This window comes from Aotus nancymaae, unplaced genomic scaffold, assembly GCF_030222135.1.
Source record: "Aotus nancymaae isolate 86718 unplaced genomic scaffold, 86718_ANA_hifiasm-v0.15.2.pri h1tg000011l, whole genome shotgun sequence".
Taxonomy (NCBI): domain Eukaryota; kingdom Metazoa; phylum Chordata; class Mammalia; order Primates; family Aotidae; genus Aotus; species Aotus nancymaae.
This window is the reverse complement of record NW_026988422.1, coordinates 39,406,306-39,427,015: the sequence shown is the minus strand read 5'-3', so window position 1 is coordinate 39,427,015 and position 20,710 is coordinate 39,406,306. Positions and strand designations below refer to the sequence as shown.

Below are 20,710 nucleotides of genomic sequence, written 5' to 3'. Positions count from 1 at the left end.
CGGTTTTCCTCTCACTCAGCTTCCTTTCTGTGGGTGATTTTGCACCAGAATTTCTACCACTGTTTCCACCTTCTTCTGTGCTGATGGTGACTTTCAGGTCTGCATTTCTCTGACTTAAACCTTTCCTTTTTTTTTTTGGAGATTGGTGTGGGGAGAGAGGGTCTCACTATATTGCCTGGTCTGGTCTCAAACTCCTGGCATCAATTGATCCTCCCACCTCAGTCTCCCAAAGTGCTGGGATTATAGGCATGAGCCACTGCACCTAGCCATCTAACCTAAACCATTTTTCTTAGGTTTATACCAGTTTGTCCTGTGAACACTTAAGGCTTTAATATGTTCATTAGCTCACTGTCCCCTCCCCCAGCCACTACCTCATTAATTCTGCTTTGACACCGGTACAGCCATGTTTTGGCTGACTAGGATACATTCTGAGAAGTACATCATAGGTCCATTTTGTCATTGTGCGAACACCACAGAGTGCACTTCCACACACCCAGACGGCATAGCCTGCCACACACCCAGGCTAGACGGTACGGCCCATCGCTCCTAGGCTACAAACCTGTACAGCAGGTTACTGTACTGCATACTGTAGGCAGCTGTATCACAGTGCTAAGTGGTGGAAAAGATTGAAAATGGCACATCTGTATAGGGCACTTGCCATGAGTGGAGCCTGCAGGACTGGAAGTTGCTCTGGGTAGTCAGGGATGAGTGGTGAGGGAATGTGAAGGCGTAGGACATTGCCGTACATAACTGTGGACTTTATACACACTGTATACTTAGGCTATTCTGAATTGATAAGTGTTTTTCTTTCTTCAATAATAAATTAGCTTACTGTGACTTTTTTTACTTTATAAACTTCTTAATTTTTAAAACTTTTTGACTACACAGTGTACAGCTCTGCAAAAATATTTTCTTTATATTCTATAAGCTTTTTTTTCTGTTTTAAAAACGTTTAATTTTTGTTTATTTTCTTTTTAAACTTTGTTGTCAAAATCTAAGACACAAACACATACAGCAGCAGCCTAGGCCTGTGTTGGGTCAGGATCATCAAGACGTGACCAGGCAATAGGAATCTTTCAGTTTCATTGTCATCTTATGGGACCACTGTCATGTATGTGGTCCATCACCGACCAAAATGTTATGCAGCATATTTTCATGTATTTTCATGGTCAATTTCAGTTAATAGTGTTGGTATCTATTCTTGCCTAAACCAGAAGCATCAGAAGCACTCTTGACTTCTCCCCTGCCTGTCACCTCCTACAGAATCTGTCACCTGATCCTACTTGGAAGGGTTTCTACTTCAGAAATGAGTCTTATCTGGTCTCTGCTCTCCATTCCCATACCATGCCTTAGTTCGTGGTCCTCTCCTGGACCACTGTCCCATACCGGTCATTACATCTACATGGTTCCCTAACCCGCCTCGTGATAGCTACCCTTGAAATTCTTTACTACAAAGCAAACTGGGCAGGCCATTTCTTCTGAGCCTCTGCAGACTACAGAGTTATTGTCAGCTCCTTAGCTTGTCAGGAAAAGGGCGTCCTCAGTCTGTCCCCAGCGAGTTTTTCCTGCTTCATTCTGTAGCTCTCTGAGAAACCCTTTCCCCTCCACACTGAACTTCTCAACACACTGGATGTAATGGGGACTCTTATAATTCCTGGCCTTGAAAGCCTTTCTCCCCTTTTTGGTTAGCAAGCTCTTTCAAGATCATTCTGGAAAGATTTTCCTGACTTTTGCAGCCCATCTCCCCTTTTAAAAATACTTCTAGTGTTTTTAAATAGTATTCTTGATTGAAAATCTATTTAATTCCTTTGATTTTAGTTTGGTATTGCTTAAGTCAAAGTGTGTTTCTCATATCTCCGGCCTGGATGTAGTCTGCATTGAAAAACTCGCAGAAAGTGTGAAGTGTTTTTATTCTGCTAGCTAAATAAATGTATCTACGTAAACGTCAGTCCTTAAGTTCTGCAATGTAATGCCTGTGTACTCTGGTCTTTGTAGATGACCGTCTCAAGTAAACTACAGAACCTTTGTGTCTTGCTGCTGTGATTTGAATTTGGATAATAATATAAAAGATTGCAGGGGTACTGAGAAATTGATTGAAAAACAAATTACTTAAAGATACAAATATATTTTTGTATTTTAAAAGTACATATGCTCTATTGTGACTTACCTATTTGTGTGCCATCTCCCCAGCTAGACTCTGTGTCTTTCAAGGGCAGGGAGCAAGGTTTATTTATCTTTGTATCTAGAACTTAGCTTAGTGGCTGTTTCATGGTAGGACACAATAAATGTTGCATTACTATGGGTGCAACACATTGGGATACTTTTTTATATTTACAAGAACTTTTATGTGTGATATCTGGGCTTTGCTCGGGTGAAGCTGTAACCTGGGGTAAGGGGAAGGGATTCTGAGAGTATGAAATAATACTCCTGTAATGGAAAGCCGAGTTAAACATTGAAGGCAAAATTATTTTCTTTCTTTACGCTTGGTTTCCCTGTTCTCTGACCTGGAAGTAATAGAATTTAAGCTCAGATGGTCTCCTGTTTGCCATTGTTAAAAGAAGGGAGGGATACATTTGAAAACATGCTTTGAATAGCTTAGATGCCTGAAAAGTACAGTCAGAACTGTACTGGTACTTTGTAACCACAGTACTAGCTATGAAGAGAAGAAAAAGGTATGGGGTCTGAGGGTTCCAGCAAACACTGAAGTTTACCAAGATCAGCAGACGCCTGAGCCTCTAACTGCTTAGCCTGCATGTGCTGGTGTTTGTTTCAGCTCCAAAATGAAGTGAGAAAGAGGGTGCCCTGCCTCCCTGTGTGGGGCAGCCTTTGCCACCATGGCATAGGGGCTCTGAGGACTGCTGAATGGCATTCTGAATGGTCTCCGGGCTTAGCACGTATGTGTAGACTGCCTGGATTTACACCATTGATGCTGTGCCACATGCAGCCAACATGCACTGTCAGAAGATACTTTTGAAGGGAAGGATAAGGAGCCACTGGGAGAAGGTGAATGTCACCATGTTGATTTGATGTATCTACTTAGCTTTACAACAGAAGTGTGGTTTTTGTGCCTTCCCTTTTAAAATGGAAGAATAAAAATTTCAACAAGTAGAACAAATGATACAAATATAAAATCTGAGAGGTATTTATCTGTGTGCCTTATGCCTGAATCTCTTTGCATTGAAGTGATGCATTGTCGTAGTGATGTGGCATAAAGAAACATAAATCCATCTCATTCTCACTTCTCCCTTTCTACCCAAAGAAAGGCAGGCAGAAAAGCTGTCTACTTCGTGAAGTTTGCCGGTTGTCTGCACTGATTTTTATGTCGATTGCTTTTGTTGATGTGTGGGGTTTTGTGGCTTTTTGTTTTGTTTTGGTGCTCTGATCTAAAGGACAGATTTTATAGGCAGTCAATGTGTTAAAATCTGATTTTTAAAACTAGAAGTCATTTTATTAAAATTACAAATTTTATAACCATAGTTCTTGTTTAGGGCTTCAAGATTAGCTTACAAATCTTACTGTTTCTGTAAGTGTACCATGTTTCAGCAAACCATTTTTAAGGGACCTTGAAAAATGTTTGGTTAATTTGAATAATGTTAATTAAATATTTCCAATGGTTTTAAACTACAATTCTGCATTTTATATCTTAATTTTTAAGTGCTTCAGAGACCACCCTGAATTCTAAATAGTTTTTTTATAACTCTAATAGATTAAATTTATAAACAGTAAAGGTAACATTATCTTGGATGTTCCAACGCTATGCATAAACTTAATAAGGTTTCAATTTAAAACCACAAGTCTAAAGCGCTTAATTATATATTGCAAATTGAAGTTTCAAGGCCATCATTCTAATGGGCTTTTAAACATTACAAGCATATACAATTTCAAAATGCACAGATTCCTTCCTAACAAAAAAGATCAGTACTATGATTTTTACTGTCTTTTACTTTTCTATATTTAACTCTAAATTTTCCAAACGTTAAAATATATACACCCACAGAAGGAAGACCACTCCTGTCCCAGTTAATTAAGATTTTTGCTGGGTTGTTCACTGGACTCCTCTCACGGGCCCAGCTGGAATTCACTGAACCCTATGTTGGAGTCATTATCCACAGTTTTTAGAAGGAAAAGAAGGCATGACCTTTACAGGCACACAGCCTGCATCGCCTGATGCCTCTGTCTGTTGATGGGAAACAGCAGGACCTACTCAGGCTCATCACTGGAGTTCTCATTTCTTTGACTCTTCAAATAAATGAATTATTTTTTCCATTTATCTTTAAAGACGTGAACTTGGTGAGATCTTGCTGTTCTTTCATATTCTTGGGATGTTCAGAATGAAAAGCATCCTTGAGGTGATGTCCAGTTGTATTTTAGATTATTCACATGGTTTGTCGACTTGCCATTACAATTTATGAGGTCAGTCTACTGACATCCGCTAGGTGGATATATTGTCACTTTCATATTATTGTTCTTCATTATCATGACATATCTGCATATATATTTCTTCCTCTTCTTATTCACTACATGCATGTGTATCAGGTATGAGAAACATTTTAAAAGATAAATGGGGCTGCTTGTTTTCTTTTCTTTTTTTTTCTTCCTGCTTCATTTTTCCTTCATAGGGGCTGCGTTTTTTAAAAACTTCTTTCAGTTGGGCTTCTAGTCTTTTGGGCACAGGCAAGGGGTCATTTGCCCCATCTTCACTTTTTATAAGTCACTTGTCCTGAGACCTGTTTACATGATTAACTTTTTTTAAAAATATATATTTTATTGCGTTTTAGGTTTTGGGGTATATGTGAAGAACATGCAGGATTGTTGCGTAGGTACAAACATGGCAATGTGGTTTGCTGCCTTCCTCCCCATTAGCAAACAATTAACTTCTTAGTTCTGCGATGCTGCCTCCTTCCATAATCCAGGTCGACATGGGCTGGAGAGGAAATCACCGTCATCCCCCTTCTAGGTGATAATATGCATACAGCTCTACACATCAAGTCGGTTTTTATCCTTTGGCCAGAAAGATAGAGCATCACATTTTCATTTTTTAGAAAAAATATTTTGGGAGGTAGTTGCAGCAAACACTTGCAAAGATGAAAAGTCGTTTGGTTTCTGTAACAGACAGAGGTCTCCATTTCCCTTAACCACAGCCCTACCTATAAGGATGCTTTGGCAAAGAATTCACCAGGACTTTGCCTGAAGATCTGCTATTTTGTAAGGTAATGTTTCCTTATGTGTTTCAAGACTTTGTGGAGCAAGGTGAAATGAAAGGGGAAGCAAGGGACTTTCCCTGCCTTTTTTTTTTCCTGACAGCTACAGAACACCTTTGGACAGACAGAAAAGGGTAGTCCTCAATACTGGAAATTCCTCAACACAACACAGCGAATTTTCTCTGGTGTACCTGAGCTTAATTATTTTCTACCAACCTTTTTTCTGTCTTTAGTATCAAATGACATAAAGGAGGGAATACAGAAATAATGAACGATCTCTTTGTTATTTTCTTTATTTTTATTCTTAATTATACAAGTAATATAGCTCATTATAGAACATTTTTTAAAATGCAGAAAATAATATAAATAGAATAATGATCATTCATGTCCAGTTACCCATTTTGGTGTATTTCTTTTGTCTTGTTTTCATGCCAATTTTTTGACATGCAAATATATATAAGACTTGATATCCAAAATTTTCATTTAACTTTATAGCATGAGAATCTTCTCTAGTCATTAAAAACTTTTTGTAAACATCATTTTTTTTGTTTGAGACGGAGTTTCGCTCTTGTTACCCAGGCTGGAGTGCAACGGTGCGATCTCGGCTCACCGCAACCTCCGCCTCCTGGGTTCAGGCAATTCTCCTGCCTCAGCCTCCTGAGTAGCTGGGATTACAGGCGCGCGCCACCATGCCCAGCTAATTTTTTGTATTTTTAGTAAAGACGGGGTTTCACCATGTTGACCAGGATGGTCTCGATCTCTTGACCTTGTGATCCACCCGCCTCGGCCTCCCAAAATGCTGGTGTAAACATCATTTTTAATAGCCATGTAATATTCTAACATAAAGCATAACCTAGGAATAGACTGCCTCATTTTGGACGTTTGGTTTATCTATAGTTCTCTCCTTTATCGTTATCTCTGACCCACATGATTGTGCTGAATCTTTGTCATGCTCCTTTGATTATGATATGCCTTATCCATTTTATGTGGAGGGACAGAAGATTTTCAATCGATGGGGTTTCTTCCCTCCCTGCTCCCACCCCAGCTCCTTCAGTGTAGTAATAGACAAATTAGACTTTGTCTTTTTCGGAGTTCTCTTTGTGGCAGTAAATTCCTTTGGGAACCCACCAGATGGTGAGTCCTTGGGGTCAGTTTTGGATTGTGTTTTTAATCCCCTCCTTGTAGGTATTGGATAACAGAATTCTGGGTCATGTTTAAAATGGATGCCAGCTTGACAGACACTATGGAGGAGTTTCAGGAACTGGTGAAAGCTAAGGGTGAGGAGTTACACTGCCACCTGATTGACACAACTCAAATGTGAGTGTCAAGGTTTTGACTCATCTTTCGAAACCACCTTCCTCCTGTAATATAATCCCAGCTGCTTGCTAGGCTTCGGACCCCCTGCGGTGACTGCCGTTCTCTTTCACCACTCTGAAAAGCCCCTCAAATAGGCAGGTTCAAATTGCCTCACCAAAGTGAAAGCTTGGCATTTAACAGAAGAGCAGAGGCTCCTCATGGTGATGAAGTGGTAGGTGACTTATATGCAAGAGCAGAAAAAGTCCCGGTCAGCAAGATATTGACTAAAATTAATCCAGATCATGAGAAACTAAAAGTACAAATGACGGAACTCACGCTGATTGCCAGGAGGCACCCCTGAACTTGTAAATGGGGACGGGACTGCGAAAAAATGTATTCAGGAGGGGGCTTATAACATACATGGATGTCTGTGAAAGACACTTAGATTTCCAGAGCTGGATGGGATCCCAGGAATGTTTTACGTCATTCCTTGGAGTTCTTATTTATAAGACTGACCCATTCTGGGAAAATGAGTGCCTTTCCTAATTAGCGGGAGGGGAATCATGCATTCTGTATTTATAAGGTTTTCACAGTGTGGCTGCTTTATTTTGAAACAGTCTAAATCCCTAAGAAATAGCATTCTAGAACTGATACATATATTCTAGAGATCATTTCATCCAACACCCTAATATTTCTGACTGAGAAATTGAGGCTCAGCAAGAATGTGACTCATCTGGGGTCCAGCTAATTAATCTAGCGACAGAGCAGCAGCTAGCCTCTGAGGCCCTGTGCGTGGTGCACTACGGCCATGTAGCAATGACTTCAAGATCGCATTCCAGAGCCCCAAGTAAGTCTGTTTATCAGTTTGGATTCTCTCTACTTCCCTGCTTAGAATTACATAACTCAAAAGATAAGAGATTATTCGAAGTAATAGTTTCTTCATTTTAAAGATGAAATTAGAGACCAGGGCACTTCTCAACCCCAGGTCTCCTTGTCCCAGTATTTCCTAGCTGACTTTTCTTGGTGAAAATTTTCCACAGTCTATTCTGTAGGAATTATTAGTCTGTGGGATATCACTTGTCCAGATATAATTGAGGAATAATGAGTTAAACTTTACTTTCGCAGTGCTTTTTGGAGTGTGTAATATGCTCACTGGCCAAAGAGGCTACAGAATTGATAGCACTTCCCAAGCTCATTGACTACAGCACCCTTTTATCAAGAGACAAGGTTCCCAGGAATACCAGTTTGGAAAAAACAGGCAACCTGCTGTCTTTCAAAACGGCGCTGCTTCCCTTTGCTTGTTTAGTGAAGGAAATTGAATAAGAAACACATGGGTTGCTTACAAGAAAATACAGGGGCAGAGAACACTCTAGGGTCAGCAAGACTTCCTTGGTCATTTCAGTAGCTGAGGACATTTGAGGAAAATGACACAGCTCTGCCAAGAGTGACCACATGTTTCTACAGGTGATTCCCTCTACCTTTATGACATCTCTCTGTGGTTCTTTGAGCTTTCTTCCTGGCATGAAAACTGTCTCACTAACCTTGGGATTTCCAACCAGATCGAGTCCCTATCATTCACATGCGAATGAAGGAACACACAAGCGGAATGGAGGGAGCAGGCATACCAGAGGACACACAAAGCAGCCAGGACCAAAAGCAAGGCAACTGACCGATACCTCAGACTCTTTCCTTCCTACTGCCTTAAAGTAAACTCATTTATCCTGTACCCCACTGCAGATTTAAAAGGCTCATTGAAAACTGGCAAGACCTCTTGGTTGCTGCCATGGAAAAAACTGATACTGAGAAACTCTATGAATGCACTGTTTTGGTCAAGGAAAGTCAGCTAATGGCATTTTGTATATTCTTGTGAGATATATTAATGGATTTACTGGCAAAAATCAATTTATTCCTTTTCCCTGTTTTTTACCTTTCACCTTTACCCACAAAAGCAATGCCCGTGACTGGTCCAGGAAACTTACTCAAAGGATAAAATCAAATACCAGCAAGAAACGGAAAGTCTCCCTGCTCTTTGACCATCTGGAACCAGAAGAGCTGTCCGAGCACCTCACCTACCTTGAGTTCAAGTCCTTCCGAAGGATATCAGTATGTACCCGAGGGACAGGAGAAAAATCTCCCCTGGGATAGTTCTGAAAATAAGATGAGAATTCAACAGCCCATCTACTTCATAACCTTAGAGGCCTCCTCAGTATTGGCAGGCTTTCCTGCCAGACATCAGAGTCTGGAAAAATCAGTCCATCTGAATTCCTTTGGTTGTGACTCCTGTGCTTCTCCCATCTCCCTTCCTCCATGCCCCCACCCCATACCATCCCACCACTCACTCAAGCTACCATACTGTGGGTACACATACACACACACACACACACACTCTCACACTCACACACTCACACATACACACTCATACCCCTCATAAATCATTAGGCTTCAAGAACTCTTTTTTAATTTTCCTCAAAAAAAAGGCTGGGGGGGTTGCAGTGGAGAGGATATGTCCTCTCAGAGTTTGAATTCATTCTAGGGTAAGCTTTGAATGGCTCTGGGAAATCCCAAAGTAAAGTAGATTCTACTGGCCTAGCCCAAAACATACCTAAATCCTTGAAGTGGTTCTGGCTCAGAAGTCACCATGATTCTAGAGGTAAGCTGTGCTGACCCAAACCTTATGACTGGGGCAACTAAGCAGAGTCAAAGGGAGAGAGATTTCAGTTGATTATCAGGAACAGAAAGAATACACAGGTGCATCCTGTCCTCACTGCAATCCTTGAAACTCCATATGTGATCCCAAAGAATATTAGTTCTATACAAGAACACTGGTCAACATGTCAGATGTCAACAGCCCCTCACTGGCCAATATGGTTTCCTGGGAAGTGAAACCCTTATTCTACTTAGCCCCTACCCGACTTAAACAAGGTCAGCACAGCTGATCACAGCCACAGCTGGGGCTAGGACTACATGCCTCTCTTGGTCACTCAGCACCTGTTTATTGAGCTCAGTTGTGTCTGGAAGGAGACCTGCAAATCAGGTTACAAAGGATATTTCACATTTTCATTCATAATGCTGACATCCCTTCTGTTTTCACACAGCTGTTTGGCTAGTCAGCCAGGAAGCTCCCAGCTTCCATTTGGAAATAACTTTTCCAAGCATTAACTCTCAAGTCTCTGTACCCCTCAGTACCCCAGACCCAAATTGAAAGGCTCCACCTGGGGAGTTCCCATTGGCAGTACCTGCCCAGTCACAGGGCAGGACAGCAGTCAGAGCTGAGAGCCACTGAAAAAAGCCATTTATCACACAGGAAATCTGAGCACTGAAGCGTCAAACTGGCAGGGCTGCTTGGTCAGGCCTGCAGGATGTCTGCTTGATGCCAGTGCTCACATCAGTGGAGGCAGAAGTGAAAAATCAGTGCAGAACAAGGAATCCCAGCCAGTGTCCCCAGGGGTTGAGCAGTGCTCTATTTGCAAGTGAAAACATCAGTTTCAACCTTCATTTCTTTTGAACAGTATGGTCCCTTCATAGAAGACTATTTCAGGAAATTTTTTTTTGTTTCTCCTGTATAGTGCTAAACAGTTTTACCAAACACAAATTTTATCTTCAACATGAGGTTGGAAGGAAATTTATCTCTGCTGTGAATCGAAAGACATTGGATAGTTTCTGTTTATTACAAAACTTTGGGGGCAGTGAGGATGTTACCAGGATAATTCTTTAAAAAAAAAAAAGTGGATTTAATGTTACATTTATAGTGGGAGGTGTATATTAAATGTGTTCATTGGAATATATTAATCAAATGAATGTGTTAAAAATATATGCATCCAATGAGTTGTGACTACTTTCTTTTAGAACCATTAAGATGTTTGCTTTATATGTCTGTCTTACTTTTGGTTCTACTCATAGGTTTTCCACCCATCAGCAGTCATAGCACAGTAAAGTGGCTTAGTTAATTTGCGACTATTTTATTGGGTTGTGACTTCTCATCTGTATATTTACTACTTAGGCAGGACTAAGGTGTACTGTAGTAACAACCCCCCATCCACTCACCTCCTGCACAGTCTCAGTGGGTTAACTAAGCAAAAGTTTATTTTTCACTCACACTGCGTGAGTGTGAGCAGAGGCTGATCAGAGTTCCCCAGGAACCCAGATTCTGGAGGCTTCATCTTGTCAGGAATTTCCATGATCTCTGCAGCACTGGGAAGGCAACGTGGCAGATCATTCACTGGCTCTTACATGTTTCCCTCCAAAATTACATCATGTCTGCTCAACATTCTTCTGGGTGATCTGTGTCATATGGTCACAACTTCTTTGAAAGGGAAGAGTTCAGAAGGGAAAAGTTGGAAATAATTGGGAAACAGCACCAAAGACCTCCGTAGTAATGTTGAAGAAGAACAGACTGTGCCTCCCTCTTGGTTATACGATTTGAGCGGAGGGATTCTTTGTGACAGGGACACAATAGCTACAAACATCATGTAGACTAGATTTTTATAGACTGGTGGATTCCAATACTAGGAGGCATTACATCTCTCTCCCTTTCTTGTGGCTGATCTGTGGACCACCTTCTAGATCAGTGCTTTCTTAGAATCACCTAAAGTATTTGTTTAACACAGTGGTTTCTGGACCAAACCCAGACATTCTGATTACCTGAATCTGAATCTGGGGTTAGGCTTGGAGAGCTATATTTTAATATACCTTTAGTTAGTATCAGAGCAGGTGATCCAAAGTCAGAGCTGTTGACTTTGAGAAACACTGGTCTAGACCATCCAGAGTTGGAAAAAGATGTTATTAAGTGTAATCTTTTATTTATTTTATTCTACCTTTACCAGACTTTTATTTTTGAGGCTAAGGATGTAGTCTTAGTTTTATACATGCTGTTTCATTGTCAGCCATAGTCAATGCTATTGTCAAGTTGGGAAACCATGGTCAGCAAACATAGAGCTAACCAAGTTTCATGTGCGCCATTTGCTTCTGTTCAAGTTGGTGAGAAGAAGGAAATACAAACAGGCTCGTATTGGCATGAGGTTTATAACTACTCCATTAGTACTACCTAACATATATATAGGACTTTAAAAAGTTAAAGCTTCCACACTTTTTCTTCTTTGATCTTCATAACAATTCTACATCCTAGATAGGGCAGATTTTACGATCACTTTTTTTTAAGGTAAGAAAACAGCTGGGGAGAGAGAGATTTGTTTTTGTGAGAGGAATTACCTTTTATTCTCTTAACTTTAGCAGCAATACTGATCTTTATTCTGTACTGTATTCTTTAGAATTTAGAACAGTCAGTAACAGTATCTACTGAAATACAGTATTTGGATTAAGTAATGTGTCTACACATCGACTTATGCCTAATGACTTTCAGTGTAGAGATCACGCTGTGGGTAGAATAAGAAAGATTTCCCTCACATCATTCTTGGCCAAGATCAAGAGAAGAGGGCCAGGAGCTCCTCTGCCTCATCGTAGTTCCCAGTCATCAACTGAGACCTGACTTGCCCCGTAAATCTTCTGGAATACCAGAGTACAGTACTGATGTTTGTTTTTTCTTTTCTTTTCCTGCAGTTTTCTGATTATCAGAATTACCTTGTAAACAGCTGTGTGAAGGAAAACCCCACCATGGAGCGATCTATTGCTCTGTGCAACGGCATCTCCCAGTGGGTACAACTGATGGTTCTCAGCCGCCCCACCCCGCAGCTCCGAGCGGAAGTCTTCATCAAGTTCATCCAGGTGGCTCAGGTGAATAACTAGTTTAAGACTTTTGGCTTGGGCTATGAGGTAAACTTTCTATCCACTTTTCTTCCAGCTTAGTCTATTAGAGCTGTTTTTTCCCTTCTGAACCATGGCAGGGGGTGGGGTGGTTTATGTGCCTTCGACTAGATCTCGATATGGTGACTTTTCTATTCTTCTTTACAAGGAAAATGTGGAGGGGGCCATATAGGTCATATTAGGGGTTAGGGTACAGTTGTAGATCTGTTTCGATCTTTTACATTTTTCAAAAGATGTTTACCAGCCTACATTATTTTTCCGAGTCTGGCCCAGATGGCAAAGGAAAGGGCAATTCTAAGATTTGCCAGAGCTGGACCAGCCTGGATTGTCTTAGGTCTTTGAGCCCATGCTATGCTGAATGGCTGCATTTAATGTTTGAAGGGCAGAGTTGAAGCATTTTATAGGAGGAAAACAGGTACTATGGACCCATATTTGAAGTTCCCCAGAGATTCTAGCTTCTCTGTCCCAGTTACTGTCCTACAGACATACTGGCATTGCATAGGAAAATAATACCATGTCCTTACCCTCAAAAATAAAAGTCTGGTAAAGGTGGAATAAAATAAATAAAAGATTACACTTAATAATATCTTTCTTCAACTCTGGGTGGTCTAGACCAGTGTTTCTCAAAGTCAACAGCTCTGACTTTGGATCATCTGCTCTGATGCTAACTAATGGTATATTAAAATATAGCTCTCCAAGCCTAACCCCAGATTCAGATTCAGGCAATCAGAATGTCTGGGTTTGGTCCAGAAACCACTGTGTTAAACAAATACTTTAGGTGATTCTAAGAAAGCACTGATCTAGAAGGTGGTCCACAGATCAGCCACAAGAAAGGGAGAGAGATGTAATGCCTCCTAGTATTGGAATCCACCAGTGTGAATTAAGCCGAAGGGGAGAAATGGACAAGAAATTGCAGTGCCTCATAACTAGTCTTCAGCCAGTGGAAGGGAAACTCACGGCAAAGAGATGAGAGGCAGCCTCTAAGCTCTCCATGTAACTGACATGTACAGTGACTCTGCTGTTATCTGTCTTGTGTGTCACAGAAGCTCCACCAACTACAGAACTTCAATACACTGATGGCGGTGATAGGTGGGCTGTGTCACAGCTCAATCTCGAGGCTCAAGGAGACAAGTTCGCATGTCCCACATGAAATCAATAAGGTCAGTGCTACCGTCTTCTCTGGGGCCCTTAGCAGCATTGTCAGAATGCATGCCAACATTTTCTACTTGGGGGGCAACCCAGAGAATATTTCCAAACCACACCATCCCTTGTCAACCAGGCTGTGGCAGGGAGTCAAACCTTAAGGGAACCCATAGGATGGGGAAGTCACATTTTTGAGAGTGACCATTTTATCTGGCCTCAGACAGTGTCACTGCAAACATTCCTGCTGGACCAGTTGAAACAATGTGTGCCTCTTCCCATGTTCACAGGCCACTGAATATTCAAAGTTTAACACTGATTCCCTCACTCCAGCTTTTTGCTCTAAAATGTGTTTTCAAAAGGAATAGTGGTTCAGTTGACCATAGATCAGTTTGCCCATTGAGTATAGTTATATAGTGATACGTTAAAAACCTAACTATCCAGAACCCTTGAAGAATGACATTCTAGGTAATTGAATTTTACCAGATAATTGGATATGAGTGCTTCACATACCATTTTGTAATATATAGTGTTTTATTAATATTTTTCTTAAATGTCCTATGCATTTTCCTACATTAATAGATTTTATAAAATATACTTTAATCTTTTATGACATAAGGCTGTTTTGCTTGTCTGGTCCTTTTTTTTATAGAAACAAAGTCTTGCTCTGTCACCCAGGCTGGAGTGCAGGCTGGCATGATCATAGCTCACTGCAGACTTAAACTCCTGAGCTCAAGCGATCCTCCGACCTCAGCCTACCAAGTAGCTAGGACTACGGGTGTGCACCATCAAGTCCAGCTAATTTTTAAAATTTTTTGTAGAGATGGGGGTCTCCCTGTTGCCCAGGCTGGTCTCCAACTCTTGGCCTCAAGGGATACTCCCACCTCAGCCTTCTAAAAAGTATTGGGATTATAAGCATGAGCCACTGAGTCCAGCTGGAGCTGTTGTTATAAACCATTGTGATATACTGAGGATATAAATGTATGGCATGGGCTAGATAATGACTTGTCTTTGAGCACTTTCATCTCATGTAAAGAGGACCTTACTATACTCAAGCCCTGATTCTTCCAAATTGGCATGAAGAGTAACTCTCTTCTTAGGGAGAGATACTTGAGCTCATTGCCCCATCTGTTTTCCCAGGTGTTCAGCTCCTTTTTGGGGAGTCTTTTATTATCTGTTATCACAATGGTGAGCCTCTAGAAAGGCCCCCCACTTCCCAATGGTCTGATCAAAAGCGCATCATCTTTAATCCACTTTTCACTCCTTAACAGTTCTGCTGAAACCATGTGGAACAGTTGAAAAGACTGCCCACGTCTCAGAGGTGACAGAGAGAAACAGTCACAGGGATTAATAAGCCTTCCTGTCATTTAGCTTACAAGATAGAGCTTGCTCCTCTTAAGCCTGGGGTCCCCCACAGCAATGCTTCCTGTCGGTAGCTACTTGACCGTCAGGGTGGTCTGCATAGTGAATTAGTAAGTCCAGGGTTGAAGCAAAAGTCCCCAAGTTGTTTTCACCTTCTAAGGGGAATAAAAATCTATCATTTTTGCTGTTACTCTTGTTTTGTGAGCCCCTTCCATACCTAGGGCTCACCTGCACTGTTGGTAGAGGTTTATGAGGAGGCTTTTTTGCCATATCTCAGTGATTTGAAGAGGGCTGACTCCAAGAATTCCAAGTTATTCATTGTGGAGAAATGGCATTTCTTAGGCCATAATTTTATTAAAAGCTTGGGCAGTGTCTAAAAGGGTTACAGCAGTCCCCCCTTATCTGAGGTTTTGTCTTCTGTAGTTTCAGTTATCCAAGGTCAACTGCAGTCCAAAAAAATTAAATGGAAAATCCCAGAAATAAACAATTCATAAGTTTTATTTTATTTTTTGAGATGGAGTCTTACTCTGTTGCCCAGGTTAGAGTGCAGTGGTGTGATCTCAGCTCAGTGCAACCTCCGTCTCCCAGGTTCAAGCGATTCTCCTGCCTCCACCTCCCAAGTAGCTGAGATTACAGGCATGTGCCACTACACCCAGTTAATTTTGTATGTTTTAGTAGAGCTGGGATTCCAACATGTTAGCCAGGCTGGTCTTGAACTCCCAACCTCAGGTGATCTGCCCCTCTTGGCCTCCCAAAGTGCTGGGATTACAGGCATGAGACACGTTTTAAAATGCATCTTGTGCTGAGTAGCATGATGAAATCTTAAGCCATGCCACTCCATCCTTTTGGGACTCCTTAGAATCAGTCACTAAGTAGCCATTTCTGTCATCAGATTGACTGTCATGGTATTGCAGTGCTTGTGTGCAAGTAACTTTTACTTTAATAATGACCCCACATTGGAAGACTATGATGTTGGCAATTTGGATATGCCAAAGAGAAGCCCTAAAATGTTTCCTCTATATTCTTAATAAGAAAAAAAATCATATGCTGAGGTTGCTAAGATCTAAGATAAGAACGAATTTCATCTACAAAATTGTGAAAAAGTTCATTCTAGTTTCTCCGTTGCACCTCAAACTGTAAACGTTATGGCCACAGTGCGTGATAAGTGCTTAGTTAAGATGAAAATTTGTGGGTAGAAAACATGAACATTTGTAGATAGAAAACATGAACAGAAATGTGTTCCAGTTGACAGCAATCGGGTTGTTACTATGCACAGTTTCAGGCATCAATTAGGCGTCTTGGACTGTATCCCCTGCAAGGATAAGAGAGGACTCCTTATGTTGTATGATAACATGATTGGCAGACAGTCACTTCATGTCTTTGCTTCTGAGAAAGCTGGTTATCACTCATGGGGAATGGATTCTGTGAACTGCTTGCTGACTTGAATGACATGTGATTGAAAAAAAAAAAAACAGATCTGGCTGATCTCTTTCTGTGCTGGTGAGCAGCCATTCCCACCTCAGGGATGAAGCAAGGTGTACCCTCCTCTAATGTCCTCTCTCTTGTCCTTTGCTCGGAATTATCTAGTCTATTCAGTCTTTTTAGTTCAAGGTTTTAGTCTGTGAATGGACTGTCACTTGCTTTCTAGATATACATAGGCCCATTTTGAGAATCTTGAAAGGCCCACTGAGCACCTCATAGAGAATACCACACAATAGATTCCTGAAGCTCTACTCTTTAAACACATGCTTTTCCCCATGCCAATGACAGTCAGCATTTCCTGACGTCGCATGTCAACTGCTAATCAATGCAGTGTCTCTGGAAGCATTCAGAAGACATCAGGGAAAAGAATCACATGGCTTGGGGACCGGAGTTAGAGGAATAGTTATTGTTCACTATATACTCTTGTAACTTTTTAATTTTTATATCAGCTCCTTATTTTTGAAAGGAAAGAAATTTTAACATAAAAGTGATAAAAACCCCATTTGCAATGTTCAAGTTATAGAATAGATTCAAGTAAAGCATATCTTGTGTTTGTAAATATATTCTGTGATATATGACACAGCTGAGGTTTTAATTGGGGAGTCATAATCTGTACCTTTTACATGAATTACCCCCTGCTCAACAAATTCTGAATGGGATGAGATCATGGCAGGGGATGCAAATATGCAAGGAGGTCATTACAGACTCAATACACATTGCCCAGTAGTTACCTGTGATCGGTCTGTTTTGCTTTGTAGGTTCTTGGTGAGATGACTGAGCTGCTGTCCTCCTCCAGAAACTATGACAATTACCGGCGAGCCTATGGGGAGTGCACTGACTTCAAGATCCCCATCCTTGGTGTGCATCTCAAGGACCTCATCTCCCTGTACGAAGCCATGCCTGACTATCTGGAGGATGGGAAAGTGAATGTCCACAAGCTACTCGCCCTGTACAATCACATCAATGAATTAGTCCAGCTGCAAGAGGTGGCCCCACCCTTGGAGGCCAACAAGGACTTGGTACACTTGCTGACGGTGAGGCTCACACCAGAGAACAATTACTAAGCACTTTCTGTGTGCCAATTGCCATTCTATACACCTTACCAAATATTAGCTGTTAATCCTCATAAAGGCTCTATGAGGCAGATACTATTATTATTGCCAACATATAGATAGGGATACTAAGGCACAAAGATGTAACTTGCCAAGAGACCACACATTAAGTAGCAGAGCCTTGATTCAGACCCAGGTGGTGGGACTCTAGAAGCGGTGCCCTTCAGACTTCTAGGACTGTTTCACTACCCCTACTGAAGCAGTCCTAAGCACTCTGGGAGGAGCAGATGGCAAATCAGGATACAAGACTTGATAACAGATGGAGAGAATGTGCTGTCATAAAAGGGCAGGTAGTAAGTAAAAAACCAAAAACACCCAGGGTTATTATTTGGTTCGTGGCTTGGATCTTTGTTCTTGGAGATATTCAAGAAAAGGGTAGTTGTCAGTGGTGCTGGAGACCAGGATTTGCATCTTGAGTGTGGGGTAAGATCAGATGAACTCCCTTCCAGACGTGCGATTCTGTAGTTCACCAGCTGTATGACTATGGGCATATAACCCTCCAAGTTTCCTCTCCTCAGAGGGGTCAGTCACTGGGATGACTTGTAACTTCTCTTCAGTTCTAAAGTTACGCAGTTTTTAACCTGCTGTTTCTGGAGAGTGGAATTAAGATAACTTCTTTCTGCTTCACAGCAGGATTTTGATAGAGCCCTGGGTTTCACACCACCTGGTTTGTGATCCTAGACCTTTCACTTATCAGCCAGGTGACCTTGGAAGGTCTGTGCTTCAGACATCACCATTTGTAAAAAGATGCACTGAATCTTAACATTCTTTGGATTATAAATTGTGTGATGAAAGCTGTGAACCTTCTTCCCAGAATAATGTACACAAGCCATATATTTTTAAATATGCATGTAATTTCAAGGAGTTCTGAACTCCTTGAAGCCTATGCATAGACTCAAGGTTAAGAATAAGATTATTCCTAAGACTTTTAAGACTTCTCTCCTAAAATTTTATAGTTTTAAGATATATGAAACTCATGAGCCTTTTTTTTTTTTTTTTGAGACAAGGTCTGGCTCTGTCACCTAGCCTGAAGTGCAGTGGTGCAGTCTCAGCTCACTGCAACCTCTGCCTTCCAGGTCCAAGCCATCCTCCCACCTCAGCCTCCTGAGTAGCTGGGACCACAGGCGTGTGCCACCATGCCTGGCTAATTTTTGTATTTTTTGTAAAGACAGGGTTTTGCCATGTTGCCCAGAGTAGTCTCAAACTCCTGAGCTCAAGCAGTCTACCTGCTCTGGCCTCCCAAAATGCTGGGGATATAGGTATGAGCCACCGTACACCCAGCCTCATTAATTCTTAATAGCAATTAATATGTCTTACCATTTCAACTGGATTTTATTGCTATACTAAAATTTAATAGTCTCAGACCATACACACCATCCTATCAGATCATCTGTCTGCTTTGAGAGAGAACAACTGATGTATTGGTCATCTGTCCAAACAAGGCCTTTAGCCTTAGCTCTATATAGAGTCTTAGATTTAAATCATAGTTAAAAAGAGGGCATCCTAAGATATGTCCAAAATTTAAAAACATTTTAATGAGAAATAATTAATGCTTGCCCTATTGCAATAGTGAGTGTTATACCTGTTTTGTGAATTTTGAAAACAAACTTCTTAGAGCCTAGAAGAGTAAACTACTGGCAAGGAGAAACCAAGAAAGAAAGAAAGAAACATCAGCCCTGGGAGAGGCAAATAGCATCTTAGCAATGAACCCTATTCTGCTTTGATCTGCAGTTATCCCTGGATCTTTACTACACTGAGGATGAAATCTATGAGCTTTCCTATGCCCGGGAACCAAGGAACCACAGAGCTCCAGTGAGTTTTTCATGTTAAGACTCCACATGTAACAGGTGCTTTACAAGTTTCTCCTCAAGTTCATTCATCCTCAGCAACAGACTTTTGGTTCCGTTTAAGTATACTGCTTTTCTTAAGTGCTCATCCTTATGCTAGGAAAAGAGAAAGCTTCTCAACATATGTGTGAGGAATAGTCCTATCCATTAAAAAGCTATGATCTAGTTGAAGGGGTAAGCCTAATGTGTGACCAGTGAATAACTATGTCATCAGAATGTCAGGTGTGGTGGAATCAGTCAGTGGTTTACAAAATAGAGAAGGAAGATAGTATTGTGCTCCAGAGCGACATCGCCCTCCCATTAAGAAGTGTCCCCACATAAATTTCTTTTCTATGATTCATTGATGATAATGAGAATAATACGCATATTAATCAGAAGCTAAAGTTTTGAAGATTTCCAGGTTGGTAGATAGAAAGGCCCCATTTTCCTGTAATGTTCTGGGTGAAAAGAACAGTCTGCTGAGTATTTTGACCTCTTATGCTGAGAAGTCCTCACAGTAGTACAGTCCTGGCACTGCCTGCAGTAGGAACTTCACAGGTTATCTGCCCTGCCTCTCCCATAGAAAGATCAATTTTCCAGCTTTCGATTGTAATGAAAGACGTCCACTGAAAATGTTTGGTAGATTCCATTTTCAGGTGTTAGAGGCATTTCAGTGGAAAGAGTACCTTCTGCTTTTGAAAGATTTTAATTTGGGCTGAGTTTCAAATACAGTCATGCACCGCATAGTGACATTTTGGTCAGTGACAGACTTCATATATGACAGTGGTCCCTTAAGATCATAATGGAGTAGAAAAATTACTGTTGCCTAGTGACAGAACAATTACACATATTTTTTTCTCCTAAGTAGAAAAAAAGTTACAATGTTACATTGTAACATTGTAGTGAAACACATTACTCACTATGTCTGTGATTCCACTGGTGTAAACAAACCTGAGCTGTAAAAAGTCTAGGTCATACAATTATGTATAATACATAAATAAATGACTATTACTGGCTTATGAACTTACTTTACAATACTTTTTATCATTATCTTAGAGTACATTCCTTCTACTTAGGAAAGTTAACTGTGAAACAGCCTCAGGCAAGTCCTTCAGAAAGTGACAGCTCCATGCCTGTTATTGCCCCTAAAGACCTTCCAGTGGGACAAGATGTGGAGTGGAGGACAGTGATATTGATGATCTTGACTCTGTAGAGACCTAGGCTAATGTGTGTAATTGCGTGTACCTTAGTTTATAACCAAAAAAGTTTTTTAAAAATTAAACATTTTTAAAATAGAAAAAGGTTTATAGAATATGGCTATAAAGAAAGAAAATAGGCCGGGCATGGTGGCACACGCCTGTAATCCCAGCACTTTGGGAGGCCGAGGCGGGTGGATCACGAGGTGAAGAGATCGAGACCATCCTGGCCAACATGGTGAAACCCCGTCTCTACTAAAAAGTACAAAAATTTAGCCGGGCATGGTGGTGCGTGCCTGTAGTCCTAGCTACTCGGGAGGCTGAGGCAGGAGAAT

General features: G+C 41.0%; 1 protein-coding gene across 3 annotated transcripts in view; it reads left to right on the top strand.

Moving 5' to 3' along the window:
* The window catches only part of RASGRP1 (RAS guanyl releasing protein 1), a 74,844-nt gene that overhangs the window by 39,019 nt on the left and 15,115 nt on the right, over positions 1 to 20,710 (top strand). For 2 of the 3 annotated variants that reach the window (XR_010342043.1, XM_012464965.3), the window contains exons 4-10: positions 5,148 to 5,210; positions 6,387 to 6,518; positions 8,447 to 8,600; positions 12,054 to 12,227; positions 13,301 to 13,417; positions 17,000 to 17,275; positions 19,085 to 19,165. Coding sequence is in view for 2 of the 3 variants with exons in the window: in XM_012464965.3 (XP_012320388.1) it covers positions 5,148 to 5,210; positions 6,387 to 6,518; positions 8,447 to 8,600; positions 12,054 to 12,227; positions 13,301 to 13,417; positions 17,000 to 17,275; positions 19,085 to 19,165 (997 nt within the window). In the remaining variant the exon portion in view is untranslated. The remainder of the gene's footprint in view (positions 1 to 5,147; positions 5,211 to 6,386; positions 6,519 to 8,446; positions 8,601 to 12,053; positions 12,228 to 13,300; positions 13,418 to 16,999; positions 17,276 to 19,084; positions 19,166 to 20,710) is intronic. The other variant, XM_064374837.1, reaches the window with a different exon arrangement.